We start from the raw sequence: 14504 nt of genomic DNA on the forward strand, positions 1-14504 counted from the left end.
GAGTTGTTATTCAAATCCAAGACATACAGGGCTAAACATAGACAGCCATAGCAAGGTTTCCAAATTTCTTCAAGAGTTAAAAGAATATTCCAAATGAAATCCTGTTAGCACCACATGGTGCAATCACAAAGGCATGTTGTGACTCATTAAACAAAACTTGCAGCAGAACAAGTTATGGAAACCACTGATGAAGAGCAGAAGTCCAGTCACAAAAAAACATTAATGGAAGACTGCCAATATTTGGCCAATTTCCAGAAGGTTCTCACTGATCACACTTTATTTTAGAATTCTGTTATTCTTGTGAACCTCCAGTACATCAAAATGGGGGCCAGAGGTCTTAAATAACAAGACTTACTTCACAGGGGGATCACGCCATGGGATGCAAGATTATGAAAACAGACTCAAAAAATACAAAAAAGGAAGATTTATTATGATGCAAAGATTAGACATAGTAGTGAGTAGGGCAAATTTTCTAAGAGAAATAAACAAAATCAGGACACAAAATAATTTTCAGGCCATTATTTGTCAGAATGAGAGAGGACTTGACCAAAATCAAGCCAGGAACCATATCTGGTGGTTATGCCAGTTATCATTCAGAAAAATAGAAAATTCATCACTCAAACAAGAAAGGAAGGATGGACTTTTCTACACTAACTATGGGAGGCGGGGTGGGGAGGTGGGAGGGGGCAGTGGAGATGACATATTTTGATCTGGTATATGTAAGAAGATATACTGGAAGAAGTCAATCCCAAAATTTTAATAAGGGTCATTAATTTGATATAAAGCAGCTGTTGGTAATATGTCACTATGTCACTTTGGAGGCAGGCAATGGGAGGATGGTAATGGTTAGTAAATGACAAGCTCTTAACCACATGACAACAATACTATGGAAAGGATAGTTGCTACTCATCATATAGAGGAGATTCTGAGTCACAGATGGCCACAACAAAAAGAAAGTTCATTTTCTGACAGTCTTTCTTTTTGTTGTTCTTATCTGCGACTCAGCATTTGTGCTATCCTTTTCATAATATTGTCAAACATACCATCCTGGACTTTCCACTGCTGAATTTTTTCTTAACCACATGACATCTACAAAACAACAAATTTGAATTCCTCACTGTGTGCAGATGGTCATTCCTTCACTTTCTGCAATTTTCTCCAATTGAAATTTTTGTTATAAACATATATTGTAATTCTGCATGTATTACTTTGAAATCATTATGAATGGTTTTCTCAGAAATACAGTATCCTTATTGTGCTGCAGACTGATCCGTAGCACAGCCCAAATTCTATGTTGGGTCAGGGGGGGGGGGGGGGGGGGGAGTAGTTTTATTTGTCGCAAATGAGGGAAGCAGTGTGAACAGGCATAAACTGAATATTAGAACTGCAAAAGCTAAGGATTACTAGAGGGCATACAAACAGTATTAACTAATTTCCTATGTGTTTATATCTATTTCCATTTGAAGAAACTGTACTTTTATCTGATACATGATTTGCTTACACGTTGATGGCAGCTATTTTGAGGTTGTCATTATTTTAGTAACTAACAGTTATTCTTTGCACAGTGAAAATTGTCTCATTAATAAACAGCCTATTGAAAATGAGCTTTTATTCGGCTATCTTAATTCCCATTATTTCTCGTGCTACATATTGCTAACATACACTTCAAGGTAAATATACAGACTGCCCCTTTTACACTTTTAACAAGAGAACCACCACCAGCACATCCACAATCATTTTGAACTTGATACAATAGCAGCACAAATGGTGTAGAAGATAGAGAGATTCCCCCTTATCACTAATCTGCAATAACATGACTTCAGGAGGAGGAATCTACGAGAATTTCTTAAACGGCATTACAATTACTTCAAATAATTGCTCTGCTACTGAATTTTCAGATCGTCATGTTGAAACCACAATTAAGTCCAAATCCGAAAGCAGGGTCATCAATGAAATACAACATTTAGAACTGTAAGCATGTTTATTACTGACACTAACATACAACCGGAACAGAACTGACCTCCTTGATGGAGAGTGCAATTATTTATACGAACATAGAATATTCCAGACATACAAACATTAAAAATATAATATATTTCATGAACATTCCAGAAATGATAACTAAATAACAAGTACTTGCTGGCAGTCAGGTTTGAACCGGTGACTGCAGCACACCAGACAGTGGCTCTAACCACTAAAACACACTGCTTGCACCAGAGCTCACAGCAACACTCCCTTCCCTGGAGCAGAGGCAACCCAATGTTCTGGAAGTCCTCATAGGAGCCAACTACAATACTATGGATCTAGGTTGTACCAATAGTCGTCTGTATGGTGGCGTTGGCAGATTCTTGCATTCTGGTTGTGCTATTACATCCTCTTCACTATGATGAGCATCGCAGGTAGCCCCTCCCATCGAAGCTTCATGATCGTCCCGCAGGTCTTCAGTTTTCTTGAACCTCCCATTGTCAATCTGTGCATCTGGACTCTAGTAGCGCTTCATACAAAGGACATGGACAACGTCTCTGCACTTTTGTCTTCTTGATGATGGGTCACATTCATTAACTTGGTGTGTGCTGTTTGTCAAACGATAAAGGATAGGATATGGCCCAAAGTCGCACTTCTGCAATTTTTCTGATAATCCTACTTTCTGCACAGGTGTGAAAAGCTAAACAAAATCTCTTGGGCTGTGTCTCATGGGTCAGTGCTTGGTACAGTAGTGCTCTCAGTCCTTATCCAGTGTGTGTGTATGAGCCAGCTGTCCTGCTCCACTTGAAATCAGAACAATGTGTCCACTGTCATTTCAGCCTTGCAACCATGGAACGGAAAGAACAATAGAAGCCTATAGTGCCTTGCATCACTGTGTTGTATGGGAGTGTCATGATGGGCAGTACTGGATCCTAATCTCTTGGTGTGACATCAAAATATATCAAAAACATATTTGCCAGATGGTTATTAAAGAGTTCTGTAATGCCATTTGTGTGAGGACGGTAAAAAGTTGTCACACAGTGGATTATGTCACAACATGAAATTACCTCTGATACTTGTCTCAGCCAGAAAACTTTTCCACAATCAGAAATCAACACAGGGTGCTCTGTGATTCAAAATGATGTCTTCTACAAGGATCTCTGCAATTTCTAGAGCTTTGATAGACAGCACAGCTTTTGCGACAGCATACTGGACGAGGTAGTAAGTGCAGACTGTTATTCACTGATTCCTGTTTGCCGACATCGGAAACCTCCCCAAGAGGCCTATTCCAGTTCAACGGAATGGTGCTGCTGCAGGCATGATTCGTACCACATGCCCCAGATGTAACTGTGTCGTATGCTTCTATTGATGGCATTTCTTACAGTGGCTTATATAGTATCTAACAAACCTGTAGAGACCTGGCCAGTGACAGATTCCTCTAATTCTGTCTCAAGTCCTCATGAATTCCAAGTGATCAGACATCGCAGCATCATGGAAAACTTCCGGAGAGCTTGCCACAGATGCGCTGAGGTAATGAGCAACCACCTATGCCCTACTGGATCATAGTTCCTTTAATAAAATGCTTTGTTAATTAATTGGAATTCTTCTTTGGGTGATTCCTCCTCTTTAAAGACATATATAATTTTCAGCAGTGCTGGATATTCCCTCTGTTCAGCAGCAATGTCTTAATGCAGTGATGATTGAGATTTTTGTCCATGCTGCTTTGTTATGCCAAAAAATTCCTTGGGAGATGGTAGGTGTCCTTACGTTTGCATCCACTTTTGTATACCACTGTGATGACGTACTCCTGAAGCCTCAGTGCCTATCTCACCAGTTGACCCAGCAGATCCTTCAGGCTAGTCAGCCAGTCGAGCGAATGGTGGTCTGTCACAATGGTGAATAGTTCACCTAATAAATATGAACAGAACTTGATGATGGCCCAAACAACTGCAAGATACTCTTTTTAGTTTGTAGAGTAGTTCATTTTGGATTTGGAGTGTACTCTGTAAGTATAAGCTATGCACCACCACCTTGAAGTTGAACAAAAACATCTTCATTCAAAAACCACTAGCATCAGTATGAAGTTTTATCACGGCATTCTCACCATGCATCACTAGAATGGGATTAATTGTAATGCCTCCTTAAGGATGAGGAAACATTCTTCTTGTATTTCATTCCAGGAAAATTTGGTATCTCCCTGCAGTAGTTCTTGAAAGAGATGCTCCTTCGTACAGGGGTACTTTATGAACTGCTGGTGGTATGAGCCCATTCCATGAAAAATTGTCATACACTCCATTGCCATTCACTAGGTGCCCCAAGATTTTTATTTCTTGGGCAACGAAGAAGCATTTTCTCACATTCAGGCGGAGACCTGCAGTCTGAACACACTTCAATGCTGTTGTCAGACAGCTTAGATATTCTTCAAAAATCTTTGGAAAGATGATAATATCATCCAGATAGCGAATACACAGTGCCCATTTAAGGTGTTGAAGCAGGCCGTCCATCATATGTTCACAGGTGGCTGGAGCATTACACAGTCCAAACTGCATTACTTTAAACTGACAGAGTCCATCAGGAGTTATGACAACAGTCTTTTCCCAGTTAGCCTCTTCAACCTCCATTTTCCAGTAGGCTTCTGGCATGTCCCATGTCCATATTTGGGAAATAATTTGCTCCACGGCATGTCCATAGTTGGAAAATACTTTGCTCCTTTTAAACAGTCTACGGTATCATCAATGTGTGGAAATGGACAGACTTCATTGGTTGGTTTGGGGAAGGAGACCAGACAGCGTGGTCATCGGTCTCATCGGATTAGGGAAGGATTGGGAAGGAAGTCGGCCGTGCCCTTTCAGAGGAACCATCCCGGCATTTGCCTGGAGTGATTTAGGGAAATCACGGAAAACCTAAATCAGGATGGCCGGACACGGGATTGAACCGTCGTCCTCCCGAATGCGAGTCCAGTGTCCAACCACTGCGCCACCCCGCTGCCCCGCTCGGTGGACAGACTTCATTCTTCGTGATTTTACTCAGCTATCGGTAGTTGATGCAGAAATGCCCTGTGCCATCCTTCTCCTTAACAAGGACCACAGAAAAGTAACAAGGCCACTCAGACGGTTCACTAACATCATGTTGCCATGTCTTCCCCACTTCCTCCCATATTATTCATTGTTTAGCCTGTGACACTCAACATGAATGCCAACATTCAAAAATTGATGCAGAATGGCTCCCACACGCTGATACTGTTCCTCAGTCAGGCCAGATCCTATACACCGTTGGTAGTAGCTCCCTCCCCTGCATTGGCTACTGTGGTAGAGGAGCATGATTCTTCATCAGTGACACTAAGCTACCCTTCCTGGATTGGTTCCGTCATCCCTAAACACACATTTAGAGATGAGTTGTAGCTCCCCATGACAATTAGTGGTCCAAAGTTCTCTTTGGTCACCTACAATGATTACGACTGTCAATGGTATGTAGATTTCTTCTGTGAGTCTGAGTAGCTTTTTGCAATCAATAAAAGCTTGAAAGTTTAATTGAGAGTCTCTACGGAACTCATCTCATTGATAATGGTGAGATATCATCATCGATGACAAACAACTTCCTGAGCAGTCTTTATTATATGTGCTCATCAAAATGCTTCCTCAATCTGGAGCTCCCACAGTCTCAGACTGCTTGCGATGCCTGTAAGAACCCCACATGAGAATAACATTATGCCCGCATTCTGTTAAAATGACTTCACGGAGCATTCGACTAATGGCAGAGATTAGTGCCAAAGATTGATACACCTATTTTTTGACATTCTCTATTATCTCTTGACATATGGGGTTGATATTCATGACTGCTATCTCTTGTGTACTCAAGTCAGACATTTCTGTATGTCACACACTGCTTAATCTCTTCCCTTATTATCTGATAAATGAGAGAGGCAAGCTCATTGTGGTCTTCTGCAACTAACATAGTGACACCATTTGGCTGTCTGTCATATCTCTTTTGTCTGACTTTTTCTGTTGTTTCCTCAATTATCTGGATCCACTTGATGAATTCCTCTGTCGTCATGACATTCTTTACCAGAAGAGCTTGGTACATGTATTTTGTCATTCCTTTCATCAAATGTGAGATTTTTTCACTTCTGCCATATTTGGATTTGTGACGTAGCATAAGTGGACTTGCTACTTGTTGTCGCTGAACATTTTCTCAAGTTAGGCCCCGAATTTGACCCCAATATTGAGCTTCTCTTCACTGTTCTGAACCACTGCTGAGCTGTGCCATTGAAGTATAAGAACACATTTGCCAAACACATCACATCATCCCAACTATTGTATCTGGTGATTTGGTCAAATCCCTCCAGCCACTTCATAAGTTGACCCGTGTCTCTGGAAAAACACCTCTGGATGCCTGATGTGTAGCTGGCTTGTACTGCTGTTTTGGAGTCCGCTTGTCTCCTGAATATACAATTCTTATGAATGATGTACTGCTTGTATTCTGGTTCCTGTCTGTGTACGTGACAGCTTTGATGTTGCCTAATTGCAGCCATGGTGATGTAGATGTTTTCAAGAACCCACTCAACAAATTCACATTTAAACCACAATCACATACATATCTCAAGGTGAGGTTGTCAATGCAGCACAACACTATGGACTGAAAATACACTTACTGCTGGAAGTTTCATTGTTGTACATCTGTTAGTTATTGTTCAGTGCTATACTGAGTAGAATGCTGCGTCACACAGTTTTCGAATTTTGAGGTGGCACAGTTGGAGGAGCAATGCATCTGAAGTGATGGATCCACATGGCACAGGTTGTGAAGTAACCATTAAAATTGAGCATGTTGTGCTCAGAAGCATGTTCTGTCACTGCTTGGTCAGTACTGCTCTTGGCTACAGTTTGGCAGGGGTTATTCATTTGGGTAGGCAGTTGGTTTGGGGGTCATGCAGCAATTTCAGCAGAGCTGGTTTATTATGTGACTGCTTTCATGGGTGGTCCTGTCTCTGATGGACGGGATAACCCTATGACAGGTCTGTGGTAGTATGTGCTGGGTGGGTGAATCAGATGAGTCTTGGGCCTGGGTAAGGGTTACAACCCATTTGGGAGTGGGTGTGGCATAGGGATGGAACAGAATATTGTGTAGACTGGGTGGGCAGCAGAGCACTACACTGGGGAGGGAGGGGTGGCAAGGATTGTAGGTAGGACGTTCCTCGTTTTATTGGATAGGACTGGAACTTCTGTGATATTGAGGTATTTATTGGATAGGTTGTCAATAGTGTTTTGGATTTTTTTAGGTTCTGGGTTTTGTGCGATGTTGGGAAAGGAGTTTTGAGGACTGTGACACATGGAAAAAGTCAGGACATCAGTGTATGGATTCTACCGGTGAACCCCCTTGTGATGAGGGGTGGTTCACTGGGGGTAGGTATGTGTCGTTGGTGGTGGTGCTCTGAGGCACGAATAGCACCCAGTCCCTGCCTTGCTGACCTTTTTCATCTACCACATCCCCAAAACTCCTCCCAATGTCCCACAAAACCCAGAACCTCAAAAAACACCTTTGCCAAATCGAGAATGGTGTCACCACACATACATGTTTGAATCAGCTGCCAACTGTATCACCACAGGCCAGTGGCTGGCAGCCACCTGTGGAAGGTGTCCACGTGGTGCTGTCTCTGCTGTGCTGTCTGGCAGTGACTTGTACATATACATGCGTGGAGCAGTGCCAATTGACCCTCTTTCATGTCCTGACAGTGTGCCATTCACACTAGTGTACTGTGTCTCGTTATGTGGGGAACCACTAGTGTCTATTTTCCATTACTGTTCCAAAGTTCATGAATAAAGCCATATTTGTGGTTCTTGGACTGGTCTCATGTATTACTTTATTACTACAGTTTTCTATCTGGTCATGTTTTAGAGTGTCTCTCTCCTTGTTCATGGCCTGCTGACATTGTGACCAAGGCTTTCACTTTGCACCTTATTGTGGCACAGGTTGCTTTGGGCTTGTCTTTGTCTGTGTCTTTTCCACTGTCGGTCTGGCATGTTTAGCTCGACTACCACTTCATACTGTGTTCTCTTCCGAAGGTGGTCCTTCTGCCTTGCAACTTCACCTATTTCTCTCCTTCAATCTGACATGTATGCTGATACCTGGCTACTCATGGATATACCACCTTACCTCTAACCTGATCTCACCATCCTTCTCCAGGTCCTTCCCAAGAACAGAAAACTCCCAGAGGAAGAAAGGACAGCAATCCACAGCCTCAAGAAAAACCCTGATTTAATCATCATCCCTACAGACAAATGCTCCACTATTGTCATGATTACCAGACAGAAGGCACATACCAACTATCCGATTTCTTCTCCCTCCTTAAACCTCTCTCAACCCCCTCCAAGCACCAGCATTCCACACGATTCCCAAAATCAATAAACCCAAAAATCTTGACTGTCCAATTGTAGCTAGTTACTGTGCACCAACTGAGAGGATCTCTGCTCTTGCCAACCAACACCTCCAACCAATTTTATGCAACCTAGCCTGTCACATGAAAGATACAAACCACTTCCTTCACTGTGTCTCTACCAACCCCACCTTATTTCATTATCACTTGGCACTTCACTTCATTATCACTTGGATCCCTAATCACTACTGATGGCCCCTCCTTACACACCAACATCCTCCATGCCCACAGCCGTGCTGCTATCTAACACTACCTTCTGACTCGAAACCCACCACCTAATTCCTTATACACATATTGCCCAAACCTAGTTCCCAGACAGATTCACTGGGCCATATCCCCACACACCCCTTATTCTATCACCCCCCCCCCCCCCCCAAGAACCAGCTGCAATGGAGCAACCTCATCATCCAGAATCATCCCTGACTGGAAAAATTCAATCACAGCCTCTGCCAGGACTTCAAGTATTTATCATTGTGCCCAGAAATGAAGAACAATATTCTGTGTCCCACCCAATCTATGCAATATCCTGGTCCATCCCCCATGCCACACCCGCTCCCAACCAATCACCACATGGGTTGTGTCTTAGAACCAGATGCAAGACCTGTCCGATCCATGCAACCAGCACATGTTACTCAAGGCCTATAACTGGCTTTTTCTATCCCATCAGAAGTAGGGCAACCAGTGAAAGCAGTCATGTCATATACCAGAACTGCTGCAATTTCCACTGTGTCTTAAGTCGATGAGGTAGCACACATCAGACATCTACAAAATGAATAAAATATTAACACGTTTCTTTACAATATATACAAGTTGAAATATGTGATACACATAACTTAGGTACACCATGAGTCCTTCAGTGTTGCTGTGAAACATCATTTTCTGAATGATCCTTTATCCAAACTGGTACACTTGATAGTGTTTATAAGATACAATCACTGGCTAGCTGTTAAGATTTATATTTACGTATTCTCACTGCAGGTGTACCAAGATCTGTGGAAGAGTTCAGTGTGTGTTGTCATAAGACAACTTGCTGATGGAACAGTTGAATGCAGTGAGTGATGCGAAGACATCCTGTGGTAGCATCTATGGCGCCACCCATAAGAGATGATGGACGCTGAAGAGAGCAGAGCTCACAGAGGCACACTGGCAGTATGTTTGAATGTATCATTTCCTGCGGAGATGCAAGTGGCATATGGTTCGCTGTGTGTGGTCAATGAAGACCCCATTGATACTGCAATTTTTACACAGTATTTTAAGTAGTCATGTCCCCAACCGACTGTCACCCGAATGAATGGCCACTGCAAGCTGTGGCCATAAGCAGTACTGACCACTCAGTGGCAGAACACATTATAATCACATCATGTTTGATTTCCATAGCTGCTTTACAACCCATGCTGTCTGCATCTCCCCCCCCCCCCACCTTTCCTGCCCTCCCCAGCACCTGGTTTTCTGAACTATGATGATGGGAGTTATCCCCATGTGCTCCATTCCTGTAATCTATCTGGCCTCAATCTCCACTAGTCTACTCCCCCACATCCAACTCTACCTTGTCACAGGACCATAACTTCACTTATTATGCCCCCCCCCCCTTCCCCAGGTTTTTTCTTTTTCTTTTTTTTTTTTTCGAAAAAGGATTCATCTGAAAGCTAGCCAAGTTTTCAGTTTTGTTTGTGTACCTGTCAACAATTCAATGCCTCCCTCTACTATTCAGTGAGTTGTTAGCTTTATTCCTTGAGATGAAACCATTATTCAAATGTATCAACAGATGATATTGAGAATTACATCTCTCTTGATAGTTTTCTCTACAGTGGCTGCAGACACTGCAGCCAAACAAATTGAAAAATGTGTTACAGTGACACAATTTTTAAACACTAGTTTGGCATCCAGCAAGGAAGAAGCACTACAGCGTCATCAGTGCCTTACTTAAAATATATGCTCAACGTCAGGTAAGGGTAAAAAGTGTCATAGGAATAGACTGTGATCTGACAAAAGCATTCAATTCAGTGATTTACTCCTTACTTCTCCACAAATTACAGATGCATGGGCTCAGAGACAATATTTTACAGTGGTTAAGCTCATACTTAAACAGACAGAAAATAAAGAGTAATTGTAACATCAAATTCTTCTGATGAAAAATAATTTCCTGGTAGTCTCACAGTTTTCAATACTGGGCCCCTTTTTTGTGTGTGTTCTATGTAAATGACCTAACAATTTCTGCTGATGTTCATTTAGTTTTATTTGCAGATGATACACTAGTTCTAATTGAAAATGAGATACCAGAAAAAATTTCAGAATGTGTCGAGAAGCTTGAATACTGGTTACAGCAAAAAGGACTAAAATTAAATATCACTAAAACCCAGATGATGCAATTTGCAAATGAATCAATGAAAACACCACATATAAAAACAAATTACAACACCCAGGAGATAGCAAAAGCAAACCACGTGAATTTTTAGGCCTAAATCTTGACAAAATATTTAACTGAAATGACTACATAGACCATTTAGCAAATAAATTTTATAGTTTAGCATCTGCAGTGTGTATTTAGTCAGTTGTCACAAGCATAGAAACCAGAAAGATAATCTGTAACTGTCACATTGAGACAGTTATTAATTATGATATAATCTTACAGGGGAATTTAACAAGGATACGAGTATTGCAAAGGAAAACAATTGGTTGTTTGGTTTAAAAGAGGGGGAAAGGGACCAAACTCTGAGGTCATCAGTCCCTTGTTCCTAATAAAACAATGCCACAAGTGTGAGAATAAAATAGATGAGACATATAACACAAAACTGAAAGAAAGGAAAGACCACAAGAATGAAGGAGAGGCGACGGACACTAAAAGGAATGAAAGAGGACAAGAGAACAACAAAGAGATGCAAGAAACAGTTAGAAGAGAGTAAAACAAGGAAGCAGATTACAGTGGCTGGTCAACAACGAAAATTAAAAGAAAGAGACAGCCACCCTGCAACACATTAAAACCTTCACCCTAAAAGCACTAGGGTGGAGGACACTGAGGGACAAAGGACATGCGCTAAAACTCAGATCGAATGATAAAACGCACTCTCACGGTTGAAACACAAAACTAAATCAGCCGATGAGGCGTTGTTTGCTAAATCAATAACAAGTCCAACAACCGAAAATGAAGTCGCAGGGCAGCCAAAGGAGGACATAGTAGAAGAATATGGGCCACTGTCAACCGGGTGCTGCACCGACACTGAGGTGGGTCTTCACGGCGCAGGAGGTAGATATGGGTCAGCCATGCACGGTCAATGCGGAGCCTGCAGAGAACCACAGAGTTCCTGCAAGACGCCCTCATCGAGGACTTCCACACATTCGTGGTCCCCTTCATGGCTCACAGTTTGTTGTGCGTACTGAGATTTTGCCATTCTGTCTCCCAAAGCTGAAAAACCTCGCGGCGTAAAAACGAACGTAGCTCACTTGTGGCGATGCCCATCTCAAGAAGCAGTTTCTGTGTAGCCTGTTTGGCCAGCCTGTCAGCAAGTTAATTTCCTGGGATTCCGATGTGACCAGAGGTTCAGATGAACGCCACTGAACAACTGGACTGTTCCAGGGTATAGATGGACTCCTGGATGGACACTACCAAAGGATGACAAGGGTAGCACTGGTCGACAGTTTTCAGGCTGCTCGAGGAGTCTGTACATAAAAGAAAAGACTCCCCAGGGCAAGAACAGAGATACTGAAGTGCACAAAAAATGGCCACCAGCACTGCAGTGAATACACTGCAGCCATCAGGTAAGGAATGCTGTTCAATATGGCTGCCGAGCATGTAGGCAAAGCCAATGTGAACATCCAAATTGCGATATGAACTAGTAACTGTGTCTCCTTCTTACGTGAGGCATAGCACCATCTTCCTCAACATTTAACTGCAACTTCAGCATGATGATGATGATGATGATGATGATTGGTTTTGTGGGATGCTCAGCTGCACGGTCATCAGTCCCAATTTTTTACAAAGTCTTTTTTTTTTTTTACACACACACGCACACACACACACACACACACACACACACACACACACACACAGTCCAATCTAGTCACTGTCATAAATGATGATGACAATGAAATGATCAGGATAACACGAACACCCAGTCTCTGGGCAGAGAAAATCCCCAACCCAGCCAGGAATCGAACCCGGGACCCCGTGATCCAGAGGCAGCAATGTTAGCCACTAGACCATGAGTTGCGGACAATTTCAGCATGAAAAATGTTTTGTGAAGTCTTTTTCTTATATGCAGAATATAGATGCGTTTACTCTTATCTACTTTGTCCAGTTTCATTGAAATGATAATCATTTGCACATCCAAATGTGTTAGTGCACTTTATGCCAATTTGACAATTACTGCATGCTGCTTTTAGGATGCTAAAAGTTCAGTGGCTAGCAGTGTACATGTTAATTACTAAACAGAATATCATACATTAAATGTTCCTCACCTGTGCCATAAAATTGACAGATTTGATAAATCCACCCTGCTGAAAAAGTGATACACCAGTGAAGATGCAGGAGAAGAGATTTACACCACACATCATCTGTACTGAACTCATATTATATTGAGCAAATAAAGAGCCTTGCCAGTTTGATGTAAAGCTATCAAAGATCATATATGAAGCTAACAGTATAATTCCAGAAAATGTAGTAACTGTTGTACCTGCGCAGAAAAGAACAACACATTGTTGGTAGTATACATAAGAAATAACTTACACAAAATGTCAGTGACAAAAAGTTATGGAGCTATTATTGTTATTGTTATTATTATTATTATTATTATTATTATTATTATTACTATATCCTCTAACTTTTCAGCCCTTCCCATCATTATGTGCTCTTTACACTAAATGCAGTATCACTCTTAGGAGAGGCTTTACAGAGTGTGTAATATATTACACAAATTAAATATTTAATTGCAGTTTATACATAAAATACAGAAAGAAGAAAAAATACAAGCACCAATGACTGTACAATGAAACTCCAACAGAGCTTCATATGTTATCAATAAATGAACAGGGATGTAGTACTAAGTCCCCCCCCCCCCTTTTTTTCTTTTTCTCTTTTGATAATATAAGGAGAAATCAAACACTTACCTCACCATCATTTAAAATGACTGGGAAATCAAAGAGTTGTTCTCTTCCCTGTATATCTGACACTTCTGATTAAAATACAATGCCACAAGCACTACACATGAGGGATCTAATTATCAAATTAGGAAGTTACAGATTTTGGGGGTTAAGCCCCACTAAAAGTTGAGTTACGATAATGTTCCTTTACAGTCTCTAGGAGTACCTAATAGAGTCATTTCATGATAAGGTTGAATGTTTCACATACTACATGCTGATATATGTCTACCACATCTGTGTATAAACATCTATCTGGTTGGAAGAGTGCCTACTACCTCACTTTTTCAGGGAAAGAATTTTGTACTGGCAACTCAAGGTTTTCAGATTCAGCACTGAACACTGCATCAAGAAGAAAGGAAGCCATAAAACTGAAAAAGGGTATAAGTAATGAGCTGTAATAATTGCAGTATGAACAGGAAGAAGTTCAAAATAAAGTCTGTCCAGAATGAATTAGCAAGGACTTCAGGGAAGACTGATGAGGGCATTGTAACCTTAACTTAACAATAGGAGGAACAAAACCAAAGTCTCCAGAAGGTGGCATACGACTGTCATCTCAGAAGAAATACACTTTTATGGAGAAATCTTAGAACCATAAAGCGAGAACAGGAAATTAAACAGAATAAATATACGTGAAAGTCTTTTGAAGATGCCATGAAAAAGAAGTGCAAGGCTGTAGGAGACAAATTAACAGGAAAAATATCTGCAGTAAGAGTAATGGTAGAGAAGCATCCACAGAATGTAAGATGTGTGGAAGGGTTTATTAAAAGAAATGCAAGTCATTATTGATGAATACAAACAGGGACACTATTTTGTCAATCGAGAATGCAGCTACAAGTTATCTTAGTGTACAAAAGTTTCAGTAGTTCAAGCACCTGTGTAATATCACCCTGTAGCATTCATAAAACAATTTTGCAGTGCATTCTTGAGTTTATGGACCAAAAAAATTAAAAGTGGCTTGGTTGGGGGATACCTG

The 14504-nt window shown here is 41.3% G+C and overlaps 1 protein-coding gene across 2 annotated transcripts in view; it reads right to left on the reverse strand.

Moving 5' to 3' along the window:
- The window catches only part of LOC126183553 (adenosine 3'-phospho 5'-phosphosulfate transporter 1), a 69077-nt gene that overhangs the window by 17567 nt on the left and 37006 nt on the right, over positions 1-14504 (reverse strand). For both annotated transcript variants that reach the window (XM_049925630.1, XM_049925631.1), the window contains exon 6: positions 12851-13065. In XM_049925630.1, the coding sequence (XP_049781587.1) occupies positions 12851-13065 (215 nt within the window). The remainder of the gene's footprint in view (positions 1-12850; positions 13066-14504) is intronic.

This window comes from Schistocerca cancellata, chromosome 4 (assembly GCF_023864275.1).
Source record: "Schistocerca cancellata isolate TAMUIC-IGC-003103 chromosome 4, iqSchCanc2.1, whole genome shotgun sequence".
NCBI classification, from domain to species: domain Eukaryota; kingdom Metazoa; phylum Arthropoda; class Insecta; order Orthoptera; family Acrididae; genus Schistocerca; species Schistocerca cancellata.